The 11,944-nt window shown below is 44.9% G+C and overlaps 1 protein-coding gene across 1 annotated transcript; it reads right to left on the reverse strand.

Moving 5' to 3' along the window:
* Nucleotides 1-320: 320 nt before the first annotated feature.
* On the reverse strand, nt 321-1,540 carry LOC119310003 (cyclin-A3-1-like). The gene is made up of 7 exons (XM_037585876.1): nt 1,508-1,540; nt 1,275-1,409; nt 984-1,216; nt 815-894; nt 644-719; nt 507-537; nt 321-335 (listed from the first exon to the last, which is right to left on the reverse strand). Exons 1-7 carry the CDS (start codon nt 1,538-1,540, stop codon nt 321-323), a joined length of 603 nt encoding a protein of 200 aa, XP_037441773.1.
* Nucleotides 1,541-11,944: the final 10,404 nt, after the last annotated feature.

An 11,944-nucleotide genomic window follows, 5' to 3' on the forward strand; every position in this document is an offset into this window, starting at 1 on the left:
TTGCAGCAAGACATAGTACACAGTTATCTCTTTTCTATGAAGACATGCACATTTTGATAGCCAAATGAGATAGATAGCAGTACATACGCCAGCCAAAGTGTGCACATCTGGTCTACTGAATTCAAGTAAAAAATGCATTCCAGACTTGAAAAGAAGAAGGGATTGCTAAGGGATTGCTAGGTGTCAGTGGAACTGATTAAAATTAAGTGCATTCTGCCCCTGATAATGTGTGGTCGGTTATGAAAACTGCTGCACATACCCCTGTTCCATCCTTCGTGTTGTAGTCAGTCCCATAAACCGTCAGCAACTAGGCCTACCAATCACTTGAACCCAAACTAAAAATAGAAGAACTACATGGGAAGTTATTTATGCTGTAATTTTACTAACATGGGAAGTTATTTAGTGAATAGAACCCGGAGCAGAGGAGACAGCGATGCACATGATGAACATCAACCAATTTAACAGCAGTGTGGCTCAAAGGTAGTGTGAGAGTAGTGGACCATTACCTTCTCTTCTTGGCCAGATTTGATGAACATCCTGCAAATAGGGAAGGAAGCAAACAGAACACAAGAGTTAGGAACACATTCGTAGCAACAAACAGGGTTGGCAACGACAATTCAGAATAATTTGGTTTGTGATATACCTTAGAAAGGTCTTAGCGGTAGGATTGCCCATCTCAAACTTGAGATTGTTTAATACATCCCTCTCCATCTTAATAGCTGCACATGCCCACAAGAACCCAGATCAGCATTCTAGCTAGGGTCGTCCAATTGCAAGATCTCACAAATGAACCAAGCAAGCAAGAGAAGAACACACACCTCCTGCTTCATGTAGGTGTTGTCGGTGATGTAGCAGAAGTCCTCCACATTTGGGGGGCTGATCTCCTCGTACTTACTGGATCCACACAACGGATCTGAAGTCAGGCTCATATCTTGATTTAACTGAACACTCGGCACAGAAATGAGGATAAAACGGGGGCTTACGAGGCAATGAGCATGGCAGAGATGCCGAGGAGCTGCAGCTTCTGACGGTTGAGGGAGTTGGACGAGAGGAAGCGGTCGATGTAGGAGACAGTGAGGTAGAGCGTGTCGGAGACGAGCTTGTACTCCTCGGCGACCTCGACGAGCCAGTCGACGAGGATGCCGCGCATATTGGGGGTGACGTCCACCTGCACCCTCTCGATGTAATCCGCCGCCGACCGCCGTCTCGCCTGAACCTTGCGACGAACGAGGAAATTGATTAAAGCGATGTGACCGAGGAAGAACGGCGCATACCTCCATGGATCGGAGGTAGGAGTAGATGTCGGACGCGTACGGAACGCAGAGCTGCGGGTCGCCGGTCTCGTTGACCGCGTCCGTCACCGGCTTGGACGCAGGGAGGGATAGGGTGGTGGATCTGGCCGCAGAAACCTAGTGGATGGATGGATCCCGGAGTAGAGGAGAGCAGGTGGGGTGGCTACACTAGATTCTACGGGATTAGAGGATGGGATCCGCGTCGTGATCCAGACGGGAGCAGGACGGGATCTACACGAGGCCGTCATCGGGGTTTGTGGCATGGTGGAGGCGGCCGTGAGGAGGGGAGGAGGAGATGGCGAGGGAGGGAGGGCGCCGCCGCCGGCGAGGGGATGGTAGGGTTAGAGAGGGGTGGCGGCGTCGATCTGGATCGGGGAGAGAGAGGGAGGTGGCGGGCGGGCGGAAGGAAGGAAGGAGAGGTTAGTGGATCTGGGTAGGGGAAGAAGGGCTCGCGGTGAGGGAAGGGGATGGGAGAGAGGAGGAGGGCGTGGGGGAGGCCATGGCCGTCGGGGAGCTCGGACAGAGGAAGGTGGAGGCGGCGATCTGTAAAGGAGGAGGTGGCGGCGGCGATCTGGAAGGGAGGAGGAGATGGGGACGAGGGAGGAAGGGGGCGACGGGGGAGGGGATCTGAGCTAGGGCTTGGGCTGCGGGTGGGGGGTATCTCCTTTCCTTTCTTTTTTTCTTCTTTTCTGTAGATAGATGGATGGATGGATGTGGGATGGAGAGATGGATGGATGGATGGATGGACGCCATGTCATCGATCCGTGGACAGAGTTACGATTGGTTCAGAAAATCAGTGATGTAAAATAGTTTTCAAATACTAAAAATAGAGGGATTTTATGAAGTAGCTATCAAAAATATTATGCAAAAGGGCACCACACAAGCTTTCACTAGAGTAAGACCACATTTTATGGATTAGGACCAATTTGTATGCATTTTTCATATTTCTAGCTATTTTTAATCATTTTTTGAGTGCACGAAATGAGGTTTTTTTGTGAAGGACCTACCATATATTTGTTGCAAAATTATACCAAATCATTTTTACAAAATACTAGGACATATTTAATGCACAATTGATAAAATGGTTGGGTGTCAAAAGTTTTGATCCACCTCTGGTGAAAAAGACAAATTCCCACCGATTCAGCTGGAAGCGGGTCAAATTTGAACTGCAGCTGCCTCGTAGTTTGCTATTTATTTTTTCCAAAAATCATTTCTAGGTACATAAGTATCTATTTAATCAGAGAAACATCAAAAGTTTTCCAAGATTCAACCACTAGCTAGGAACGGTCAAGCCCGCCATTTTGACCGCATTTTGAAACGGGCATAAAAAATTCAAAAAATTCAAAAAAATTGGGAAACCTTGGCATTATGTCATTATATGTGACCAAGTTTCCAGGAAAAATAATAAACTTGTAATACGGTAATTATTTTAAAAAAGTGTTCTCAGAAACGAGCTATCATGTGTGGAGATCAATGGCTTTCCAGCCAAATGATCAATCTTATGGCCACATTCATGGCATAATTTGTTCAAATGATCTCATATTGTGCACAAGGGTGCATATTAGAATGGCAAACAATGTTGCCTAAGGAAGTTTTCATTTTCGTTGGACGAAAAAACCATTTTCCATTTTTCGAGTGCCCGAAAGGAGGTTTTTTTGTGAAGGAACTACCAAATAATTGTTGCAAAATTGGACCAAATCATATTTATAAAATACTAGGCCATATTTAATGCACAATTGACAAAATGGTTGGGTGTAAAATTTTTTGATCCACCTCTCGTGAAAAAGGCAAATTTCCGCCGATTCAGTTGGAAGCGGGTCAAATTTGAACTGCAGCTGCCTCATAGTTTGCTATTTATTTTTTTCAAAAATCATTTCTAGGTACATAAGTATCTATTTAATCAGAGAAACACCAAAAGTTTTCCAAGATTCAACCACTAGCTAGGAACGGTCAAGCCCGCCGTTTTGACCGCATTTTGAAACGGGCATAAAATATTCGAAAAAAACAAAAAATTGCAAAACCTTCGCATTGTGTCATTATATGTGACCAAGTTTCCAGGAAAAATAATAAACTTGTAATACGGTAATTATTTAAAAAAAGTGTTCTCAGAAATGAGCTATCAAGTGTGAAGATTCATGGCTTTCAAGCCAAATGATCAATCTTATGGCCACATTCATGGCATAGTTTGTTCAAATGATCTCATATTGTGCACAAGGGTGCATATTGGAATAGCAAACAATGTTGCCTAAGGAAGTTTTCATTTTCGTTGGACGAAAAAACCATTTTCCATTTTTCGAGTGCCCGAAAGGAGGTTTTTTTGTGAAGGAACTACCAAATAATTGTTGCAAAATTGGACCAAATAATTTTTATAAAATACTAGGCCATATTTAATGCACAATTGACAAAATGGTCTGGTGTAAATTTTTTTGATCCACCTCTCGTGAAAAAGACAAATTTCTACCGATTCAACTGGAAGCGGGTCAAATTTGAACTGCAGCTGCCTCATAGTTTGCTATTTATTTTTTCCAAAAATCATTTATAGTTACATAAGGACCTATTTAATCATAAATACATTGTTTGGTGGCGATACGTCGAGGTTTGGGCAGTGGCCGAGGGCCCCAACTCTAGAGCGCGTAAACTCGCATGCCCGCCGCGTGGTCACCGCGTGACCGTGGCGTTGCCATGTGTTCTGGGTGGCCTAGGCATGTCTAGTGGGTTGGGCACTCCCCAGCTTGGTGCTAGGAAGAAAATTACAATATAAGATTCTCACGAGGAGACCAATGATGCTCAAACATGAATTAGCAGCCAAGTGTTTGATTAGCGGTACGGGAAATGTACATTGCTAATGGGCGTGAGTTTTGGCCGAGGATGATCAGTTACTAAGAAGACCGTTTTCAGAAATTTTCAGCTCAAAAGGAGGAGCCAAGGTGGTACTTGCTTTGCAAACCACCACACTGGACATAAATACGAATGATGAAGCTCAGCTGAAAATAATGAATGGATTGAGCTGGCATTTGGTGGAGGATGGTTATTTGGGCATAGGAAATCATTGTAGAAAATGGATACTATTTGGACATGCCAAAGTGGTACTTCCTTCACAAATTGTTACTCTGAACAGAATAGGAAAATGAATATTTTTGAATTATTTTTGAACTAGGCAAGGAAGGTTTTTACATATTTGACGAAGATATGACCCAAAGAATTTATGAGATTTTTTTGGGAATTTTGGGAATGATAGAAATATAGGTTGCTTCACAACCTAGGGCAAAAACTGCCACATGGACATGACACATAGGCAAAACTGATGAGGTGGCGCCTAGTCATAGCAACCCACCACAATTTACAAGGCTATGACCATCTATATTGGTCGTTAACAACTAGAAATAAGGCAGCGGACTAGCACTGTTAGCTTTATGACCATTTCATGTAAGGAAATTATGACCTTTCTGACCAAAATGGTCGCAATGGTTTAGGGTTTGGAGCCCCTCGAACAGCTTTTGACCAATTGGTCTCAAATGGTCATAAATCTATGACCAATTCTTCCAGGGTCACTGACAGAAGGTCATAAGTTGACATATTTCTTGTAGTGACACCCAGCAGAGATGTGAGCGCACACATCGGCGCGGGAAATCTAAAGGACCTTGCTTCCATAATCGGAAATTTGGTAGAGCAAGTGTTTGCGCCGGATGCGCTCCATGAAGAAATGACCATAAATTATATTTATACGGGGGAGTCCCTGAACCGAGCAATGGTGATTGTCGACATCAACTTTGCTACGAAAATTGCCTCAATCATAGATCTTGACCCTGAGCCTAACACGCTCGCTGATTGCAAGAAAAGGTCAGATTGGAAAGATTGGCAGCATGCAATTACTGCCGAATTATTATCTCTCAACAAAAGGAAGGTGTTCGGACCAGTTTGTCGAACTCCTCCCCACGTTCGGCCTGTTGGCCATAGGTGGGTTTTTGTTCGAAAGAGAGATGAAAATAATAAGGTAGTACGGTACAAAGCAAGGCTCGTCGCTCAAGGGTTCACTCAACAACCAGGTGTCGATTTTGAGGAGACTTATTCCCCGGTCATGGATTGAGTTACCTTTAGATACTTGATCTTGATGGCAGTAAACATGGGCTTGAAAATGAAACTAATGGATGTTGTCAGTGCTTACCTGTATGGTAACTTGGATTCGAACATATACATGAAGGTTCCAGAAGGTATCCCTGTTCCGAACCATGATAGATCAAACAGGTGTCTATATAGTGTTCAACTTCAAAAGGCACTGTACGGACTCAGACAGTCTGGTAGAATGTGGTACAATCGCTTAAGCGATTTCCTTCATGAGAAGGGCTACACGAGCAATAAAGATTGCCCATGTGTTTTCATACGGCGCCCAAGATGGATTCTGTATAATCTCGGTGTACGTGGACAATTTAAACATAATCGGTACACCTGAGGATATTGAGGAAGCGAGTTCCTACCTGATGTCGGAATTCGAGATGAAGGATTTGGGTAAAACCAAGTTCTGTCTAGGTCTGCAACTTGAACATTGCCCTGATGGGATTCTAGTGCACCAGTCGGCCTACACCCAGAAGGTGTTGGAAATATTTGGATTTGATAAGGCATATCCTTCTAAGACCCCGATGGTCGGGAGGTCTTTACAGCCAGACAAAGACCCGTTCAGGCCAAAGGAAGAGGGGGAGGAAACTCTGGGACCAGAATTTCCTTACCTGAGTGCAGTTGGAGCACTCATGTATCTCGCAAACTGTACACGGCCAGACATAGCGTTCGCCGTAAGTTTGCTTGCGAGGTACAATTCTGAACCTACCAAAAGACATTGGAAAGGTGTCAAGGACGTCTTCCGTTACCTGCAAGGGACCAAAGATCTTGGCCTGTTTTATAAAAGGAATCAAGACCTATCTATTATAGGTTATGCCGATGCTGGGTACCTATCAGACCCGCATGATTGCAAATCACAAACTGGATATGTTTTCCTTTGTGGTGGAACTACGTTTTCCTGGAAATCGTCAAAGCAAACACTTGTGTCGACTTCTACGAACCACTCGGAAATTATGGCACTATTCGAAGCGTCAAAAGAGTGTGTACCGCTTCGGTGGATGATCGGCCACATCCAGCAGACATGTGGGCTGAACACCGTACAAACCCCTACCATTATCTATGAAGATAATGCTGCTTGTGTTGCACAAGTCCAGATGGATCATGTGAAGAGTAACCTCACTAAGCATATTAGTCCCAAGTTCTTCTATGCACATGAGCTGCAGCAGTTGAATGAGGTGAAAGTTTTGCATACTAAGTCTTGTGACAATCTTGCTGATATGTTCACTAAATCATTACCGGCATCAACCTTAGAGAGGTGTGTGTGCGTGGAATTGGTATGATGAGGCTTAGAGAGATGCAAGGTTCAGGGGGAGAAACTTCACAAACTCGTCGCTAAAATCTCAATCCCGATGATCGAGTACTCAACTTGATGGTTGAGTGGATTGTACTCTTTTTCCCTTGAGTGAGTTTTCCTGATGTTTCTCACACGAGGTTTTTGACGAGGCAATTCGTGCAATACAACAACGTATACTGTGTGCTCTTTCTCCATATTTTTTCCCACTGGGTTTTTCGGAGTTTTGAGGCGTGGATATACGAATAATTACCCAAGGAGGAGTGTTGGGAAACCGGGGCCACCACGATGGTGGCGGCGGCTAGCGCCGATGCGCTCGGGATAGCCCCTCCCGTTTCCCCTCTTTACGTTAAGTGGGTACTTATCCCTTGACCCCCTAGTCCCTATATAAAGCAACGAGGAGACATCATTGTAATCCTTGATCATTGATTAATAAAGTTGGTCTCCTCCATATTTCTCTATGTATTTTACTTTCACGACTACTTCGTCTACGACACTCGCTCCCGCTCCGCAACCTTGGACCGGACTCGCCGGCAGGAGTCGCGGAACAGCCTCCACCGAGAGGGACTTTCTGGGAAAAACTGCTAGGGAGCCAAGGGAACATCTGCGTAACCATCGAAGGCCTCCGGGTCCTGGAGTGTGGAAACTAAACTCGGATGCTTATATATTAGTGGCTAAGCCACAACGCCTCTTGTGCGTTTGCCGTTGTGGGCATGAGCTTTCAACCGATTGCCATGTTTCTATATTACCTAATTGACACGTATTAGTCCCTCCGTTCCAAAATAAATGATCCAACTTTGTACTAACTTTGTACTAACTTTATACTAACTTTGTATCAAAATTGGGTCATCTATTTTGAAATGGTGGGAGTACCTGCCAAGCCAGCAGTTTTTTCTTCTACTTTTTTTTACTGTATATAGGGCTGCTCCCATGTGTTTGAGGTACTTGTGTGAGTGCATTTCAAACTGACACGTGGTCTTTTTTTATTTAGTTCACTATTAGGTATTTTCTTTGTTATTTGTTACCGTTGTTTAACACAGTACAAGGTGGTTGCCCACATATACGCACATAAACTCACCCTTAAGAACGCATACATGTGCGCCCTACCCGAAACCTTCGAGATACTGAGCCGGCCCAATATCTTGAGATTGACGAAGTCACAACAGACGTCTTCGTAGTCGACAGGAGTGCCTCCTTCCATTGAACGAATATCAGCATCGGTGCCAACACAGTGCAACACATATGCTTAGTTCCACAAACCCATATGAGCTGACATGTGTTACATATACGCACATACACTCACCCTTAAGAACACGTACACGTGTGCCCTACCCGAAAACCTTTGAGATACAAAGCTGGTATGGTATCTTGAGATTGACGAAGTCACAACAGATGTCTTCATAGTCGACATGAACGTCTCACTAGTAGAAAACAAAGCTTTGGTTCAGGTCGGGCCAGCCCATTGGTCCCGGTTCAGCCCAGAACCGGGACCCATGGAGGCATTGGTCCCGGTTCGTGAGGCCAGGAGGCCTGTCGGGCCTCGTGGGGGCATTGGTTCCGGTTCGTCTGGCCCCTTTGGTCCTGGTTGGTGGGACGAACCATTTGGTCCAGGTTGGTGGGACGAACCTGGACTAATGGGCCTCGCTCCTAGCCCACCACCATTGGTCCCGGTTGGTGGCTTGAACCGGACCAAAGGGTGTCCTTTAGTCCCGGTTCCAGCCACGTACCAGGACCAATGATGTGCCTATATATACCCCCTCGCCGGCGAGCAGAGCACTCCCTACTGCTTTGTTTTTTTTGGCCGGCGAGGGGAGGGTTTTGTCGTGCCCTAGCTCATCTCCTATGCACATGAGGTGTTCGATGGAATACCCGAGCCACACTACTTAAGCTTTCTCCTCTTCAAGCTCAACCTCCAAGCTCCATTTTCCTCAATATTTGTCTAGGTTTAGCGGTCTGTCACGTCCTATTCCCGTCTTCACCGCCGCCGATCGCCCGCGCCGATCTTGTCGCCGGCACCACCGTGGTGAGCCTCTTGTTCTTATCTTCTTTCTGAAAGGAAAAAAAAATCTTACTTGTATGTTTAGATAGATACTTGTATAATTTTCTTATTTTTATTATTGCTTCTTATTATATAGTGCGATGGTTTTGGCATCCGCCCCCGTCGGCCCTCGTCCTGTCTATGATTCGGATGTGGTATACATTATCGTTTATAACTATTTGGTTCATTTATTGTTTATGACAATTATGCCGACCTACGTGACATAGATTTTATTTATCTAGGAGGTATGTGAACCGGAAATTCCAACCGACCCTATTGTCGAGAGGTTAAATTTAGTTGAAGAAGAAAACAATTACTTGAAGAAAAAAATTTAAAAAAATTGAGGAGGAGAATATGATATTGGAGTTGCATGTTGCGGATGTCGTCGATGATCACAAGATCAAGATGGATGCAATGCGCTTGAAGATTAGAAAGATTAGAAAATATGCCATTCATACCGAGGCTTGGTATCATTATGCCGTTGGATCAATTGTTACCTTGGTTGCAATTATGATCGCATTTGTTGTTGCATTGAAATGTTTTACATAGTTTCAATGTATGGTTTAATTAGATGCTCAGGAGAGCTATATGTTGTTCAATGAGAACTATGTATGTACTTTGGTTTTAATGTGCTGATGAACTTCTATTAATTTGGTCAGTTATCTATTCATGATGTTCTGTAATGGTTCTTGACACACCTAATTATATATAATGCACGCAGATGAACCGGCAATGGATGTACGGTGACAGACACACCTCCGAGTACATTAAGGGCGTGCATAATTTTCTCGAAGTGGCTGAGGCAAACAAGCAGAATGGTTTTATGTGTTGTCCATGCCCTATATGTGGGAGTACGAAGTCTTACTATGACTCGAAAACCCTTCACACCCACCTGCTTTATAAGGCTTTCATGCCACACTATAATGTTTGGACCAAGAACGGAGAAATAGGGGTTATGATGGAAGACAACGAAGAAGAAGACGATGACAACTATGTGCCCCCTGAATACGGTGATGCTGCAACGGGGGAAGCTGTTGAAGATCAAGAGGAACCAGACGATGTGCCCGATGATGATCTCCGCCAGGTCATTATTGATGCAAGGAGAGAGTGCGAAAGTCAAAAGGAGAAGCTGAAGTTCGATCGCATGTTAGAGGATCACAAAAAAGGGTTGTACCACAATTGCGAAGATGGCAACACAAAACTCGGTACTGTACTGGAATTGCTGTAGTGGAAGGCAGAGAATGGTGTGCCTGACAAAGGATTTGAGAAGCTACTGAAAATATTGAACAAGAAGCTTCCAAAGGATAACGAATTGCCCGATAGTACGTATGCAGCAAAGAAGGGTGTATGCCCTCTAGGATTGGAGGTGCAGAAGATACATGCATGCCCTAATGACTGCATCCTCTACCGCGGTGCGTACGGGGATTTGAACGCATGCCCAGTATGCGGTGCATTGCGGTATAAGATCAGACGAGATGACCCTAGTGATGTTGACGGCGAGCGCCCCAGGAAGAGGGTTCCTGCCAAGGTGATGTGGTATGCTCCTATAATACCATGGTTAGAACGCCTGTCCAGAAACAAAGAGCATGCCAAGTTGATGCGATGGCACAGAGAGGACTGTAAGAAAGACGGGAGGCTGAGAGCACCCGCTGACGGGTCGAAGTGGAGAAAAATTAATAGAAAGTACTGGGAGGAGTTTGCAGGTGACGCAAGGAATGTATGGTTTGGTTTAAGCGTGGATGACATTAATCCTTTTGGGAAGCAGAGCAACAAACATAGCACCTGGCATGTGACTCTATGTATCTATAACCTTCCTCCTTGGCTGTGCATGAAGCGGAAGTTCATTATGATGGCAGTTCTCATCCAAGGCCCTAAGCAACCCGGCAATGACATTGATGTGTACCTAAGGCCATTAGTTGAAGAACTTTTACAGTTGTGGATTGGAAACAGTGTACGTGTGTGGTATGAGCACAAACAGGAGGAATTTGACCTTCACGCGTTGCTGTTTGTAACCATCAATGATTGTCCTGCTCTTAGTAGCCTTTCAGGACAGACAAACAAGGGATACCATGCATGCACGCACTGTTTAGATGAAACCGAAAGTATATACCTAGACAAATATTAATGCAGGAAGAATGTGTACCTGGGGCATCATCGATTCCTTCCGACCAACCATCAATGTCGAAAGAAAGGCAAGCATTTCAAAGGCGAGGCGGATCACTGAAAGAAGCCCGCCATGCGTACCGGTGGTCACGTACTTGCTATGGTCAATGATTTAAAAGTAATCTTTGGAAAGGGTCCCGGAGGACTATCTGTTCCGAATGACGCTGAGGGACGCACACCCATGTGGAAGAAGAAATCTATATCTTGGGACCTACCCTACTGGAAAACCTAGAGGTCTACTCTTCAATCAACGTGATGCACGTGACGAAGAACCTTTGCGTGAACCTTCTAGGCTTCTTGGGCGTGTATGGGAAGACAAAAGATGCACCGAAGGCACGGGAGGACCTGCAATGTTTGCACGAAAAAGATGGCATGCCTCCAAAGCAGTATGAAGGTCCTGCCAGCTACGCTCTTACCAAAGAAGAGAAGGAAATCTTCTTTGAATGTCTGCTCAGTATGAAGGTCCCATCTAGCTACTCGTCGAATATAAAGGGAATAATAAACATGGCAGAGAAAAAGTTCTAGAACCTAAAGTCTCATGACTGCCACGTGATTATGACGCAACTGCTTCCGGTTGCATTGAGGGGGCTTTTACCGGAAAATGTTCGGTTAGCCATTGTGAAGTTATGTTCATTCCTCAATGCAATCTCTCAGAAGGTGATCGATCCAGAAATCCTACCAAGGTTAAGGAGTGATGTGGCGCAATGTCTTGTCAGTTTCAAGATGGTGTTCCCACCATCCTTCTTCAATATCGTGACGCACGTCCTAGTTCATCTAGTCGACGAGATTGTCATTCTGGGCCCTGTATTTCTACACAATATGTTCCCCTTTGAGAGGTTCATGGGAGTCCTAAAGAAATATGTCCGTAACCACGCTAGGCCAGAAGGAAGCATCTCCATGTGCCATCAAACAGAGGATGTCATTGGGTTTTGTGTTGACTTCATTCCTGACCTTAAGAAGATAGGTCTCCCTCAATCGCGGTATGAGGGGAGACTGGATGGAAAAGGCACGCTAGGAGGGGACTCAATAATATGTAGGGACGGTCAT

The sequence above is a fragment of the Triticum dicoccoides genome, chromosome 5B, assembly GCF_002162155.2.
Source record: "Triticum dicoccoides isolate Atlit2015 ecotype Zavitan chromosome 5B, WEW_v2.0, whole genome shotgun sequence".
Lineage (NCBI taxonomy): Eukaryota > Viridiplantae > Streptophyta > Magnoliopsida > Poales > Poaceae > Triticum > Triticum dicoccoides.

Excerpts from the sequence above, each read along its gene's own strand:
- LOC119310003 (XM_037585876.1), bottom strand. The coding sequence starts at position 1,540 with ATGACGGCCTCGTGTAGATCCCGTCCTGCTCCC. Across the intron at positions 1,217-1,274 it reads CCTACCTCCGATCCATGGAG|GTTCAGGCGAGACGGCGGTC; the intron begins GTATGCGCCGTT and ends GTTCGTCGCAAG. Across the intron at positions 720-814 it reads CTACATGAAGCAGGAGGTGT|CTATTAAGATGGAGAGGGAT; the intron begins GTGTTCTTCTCT and ends GGGCATGTGCAG.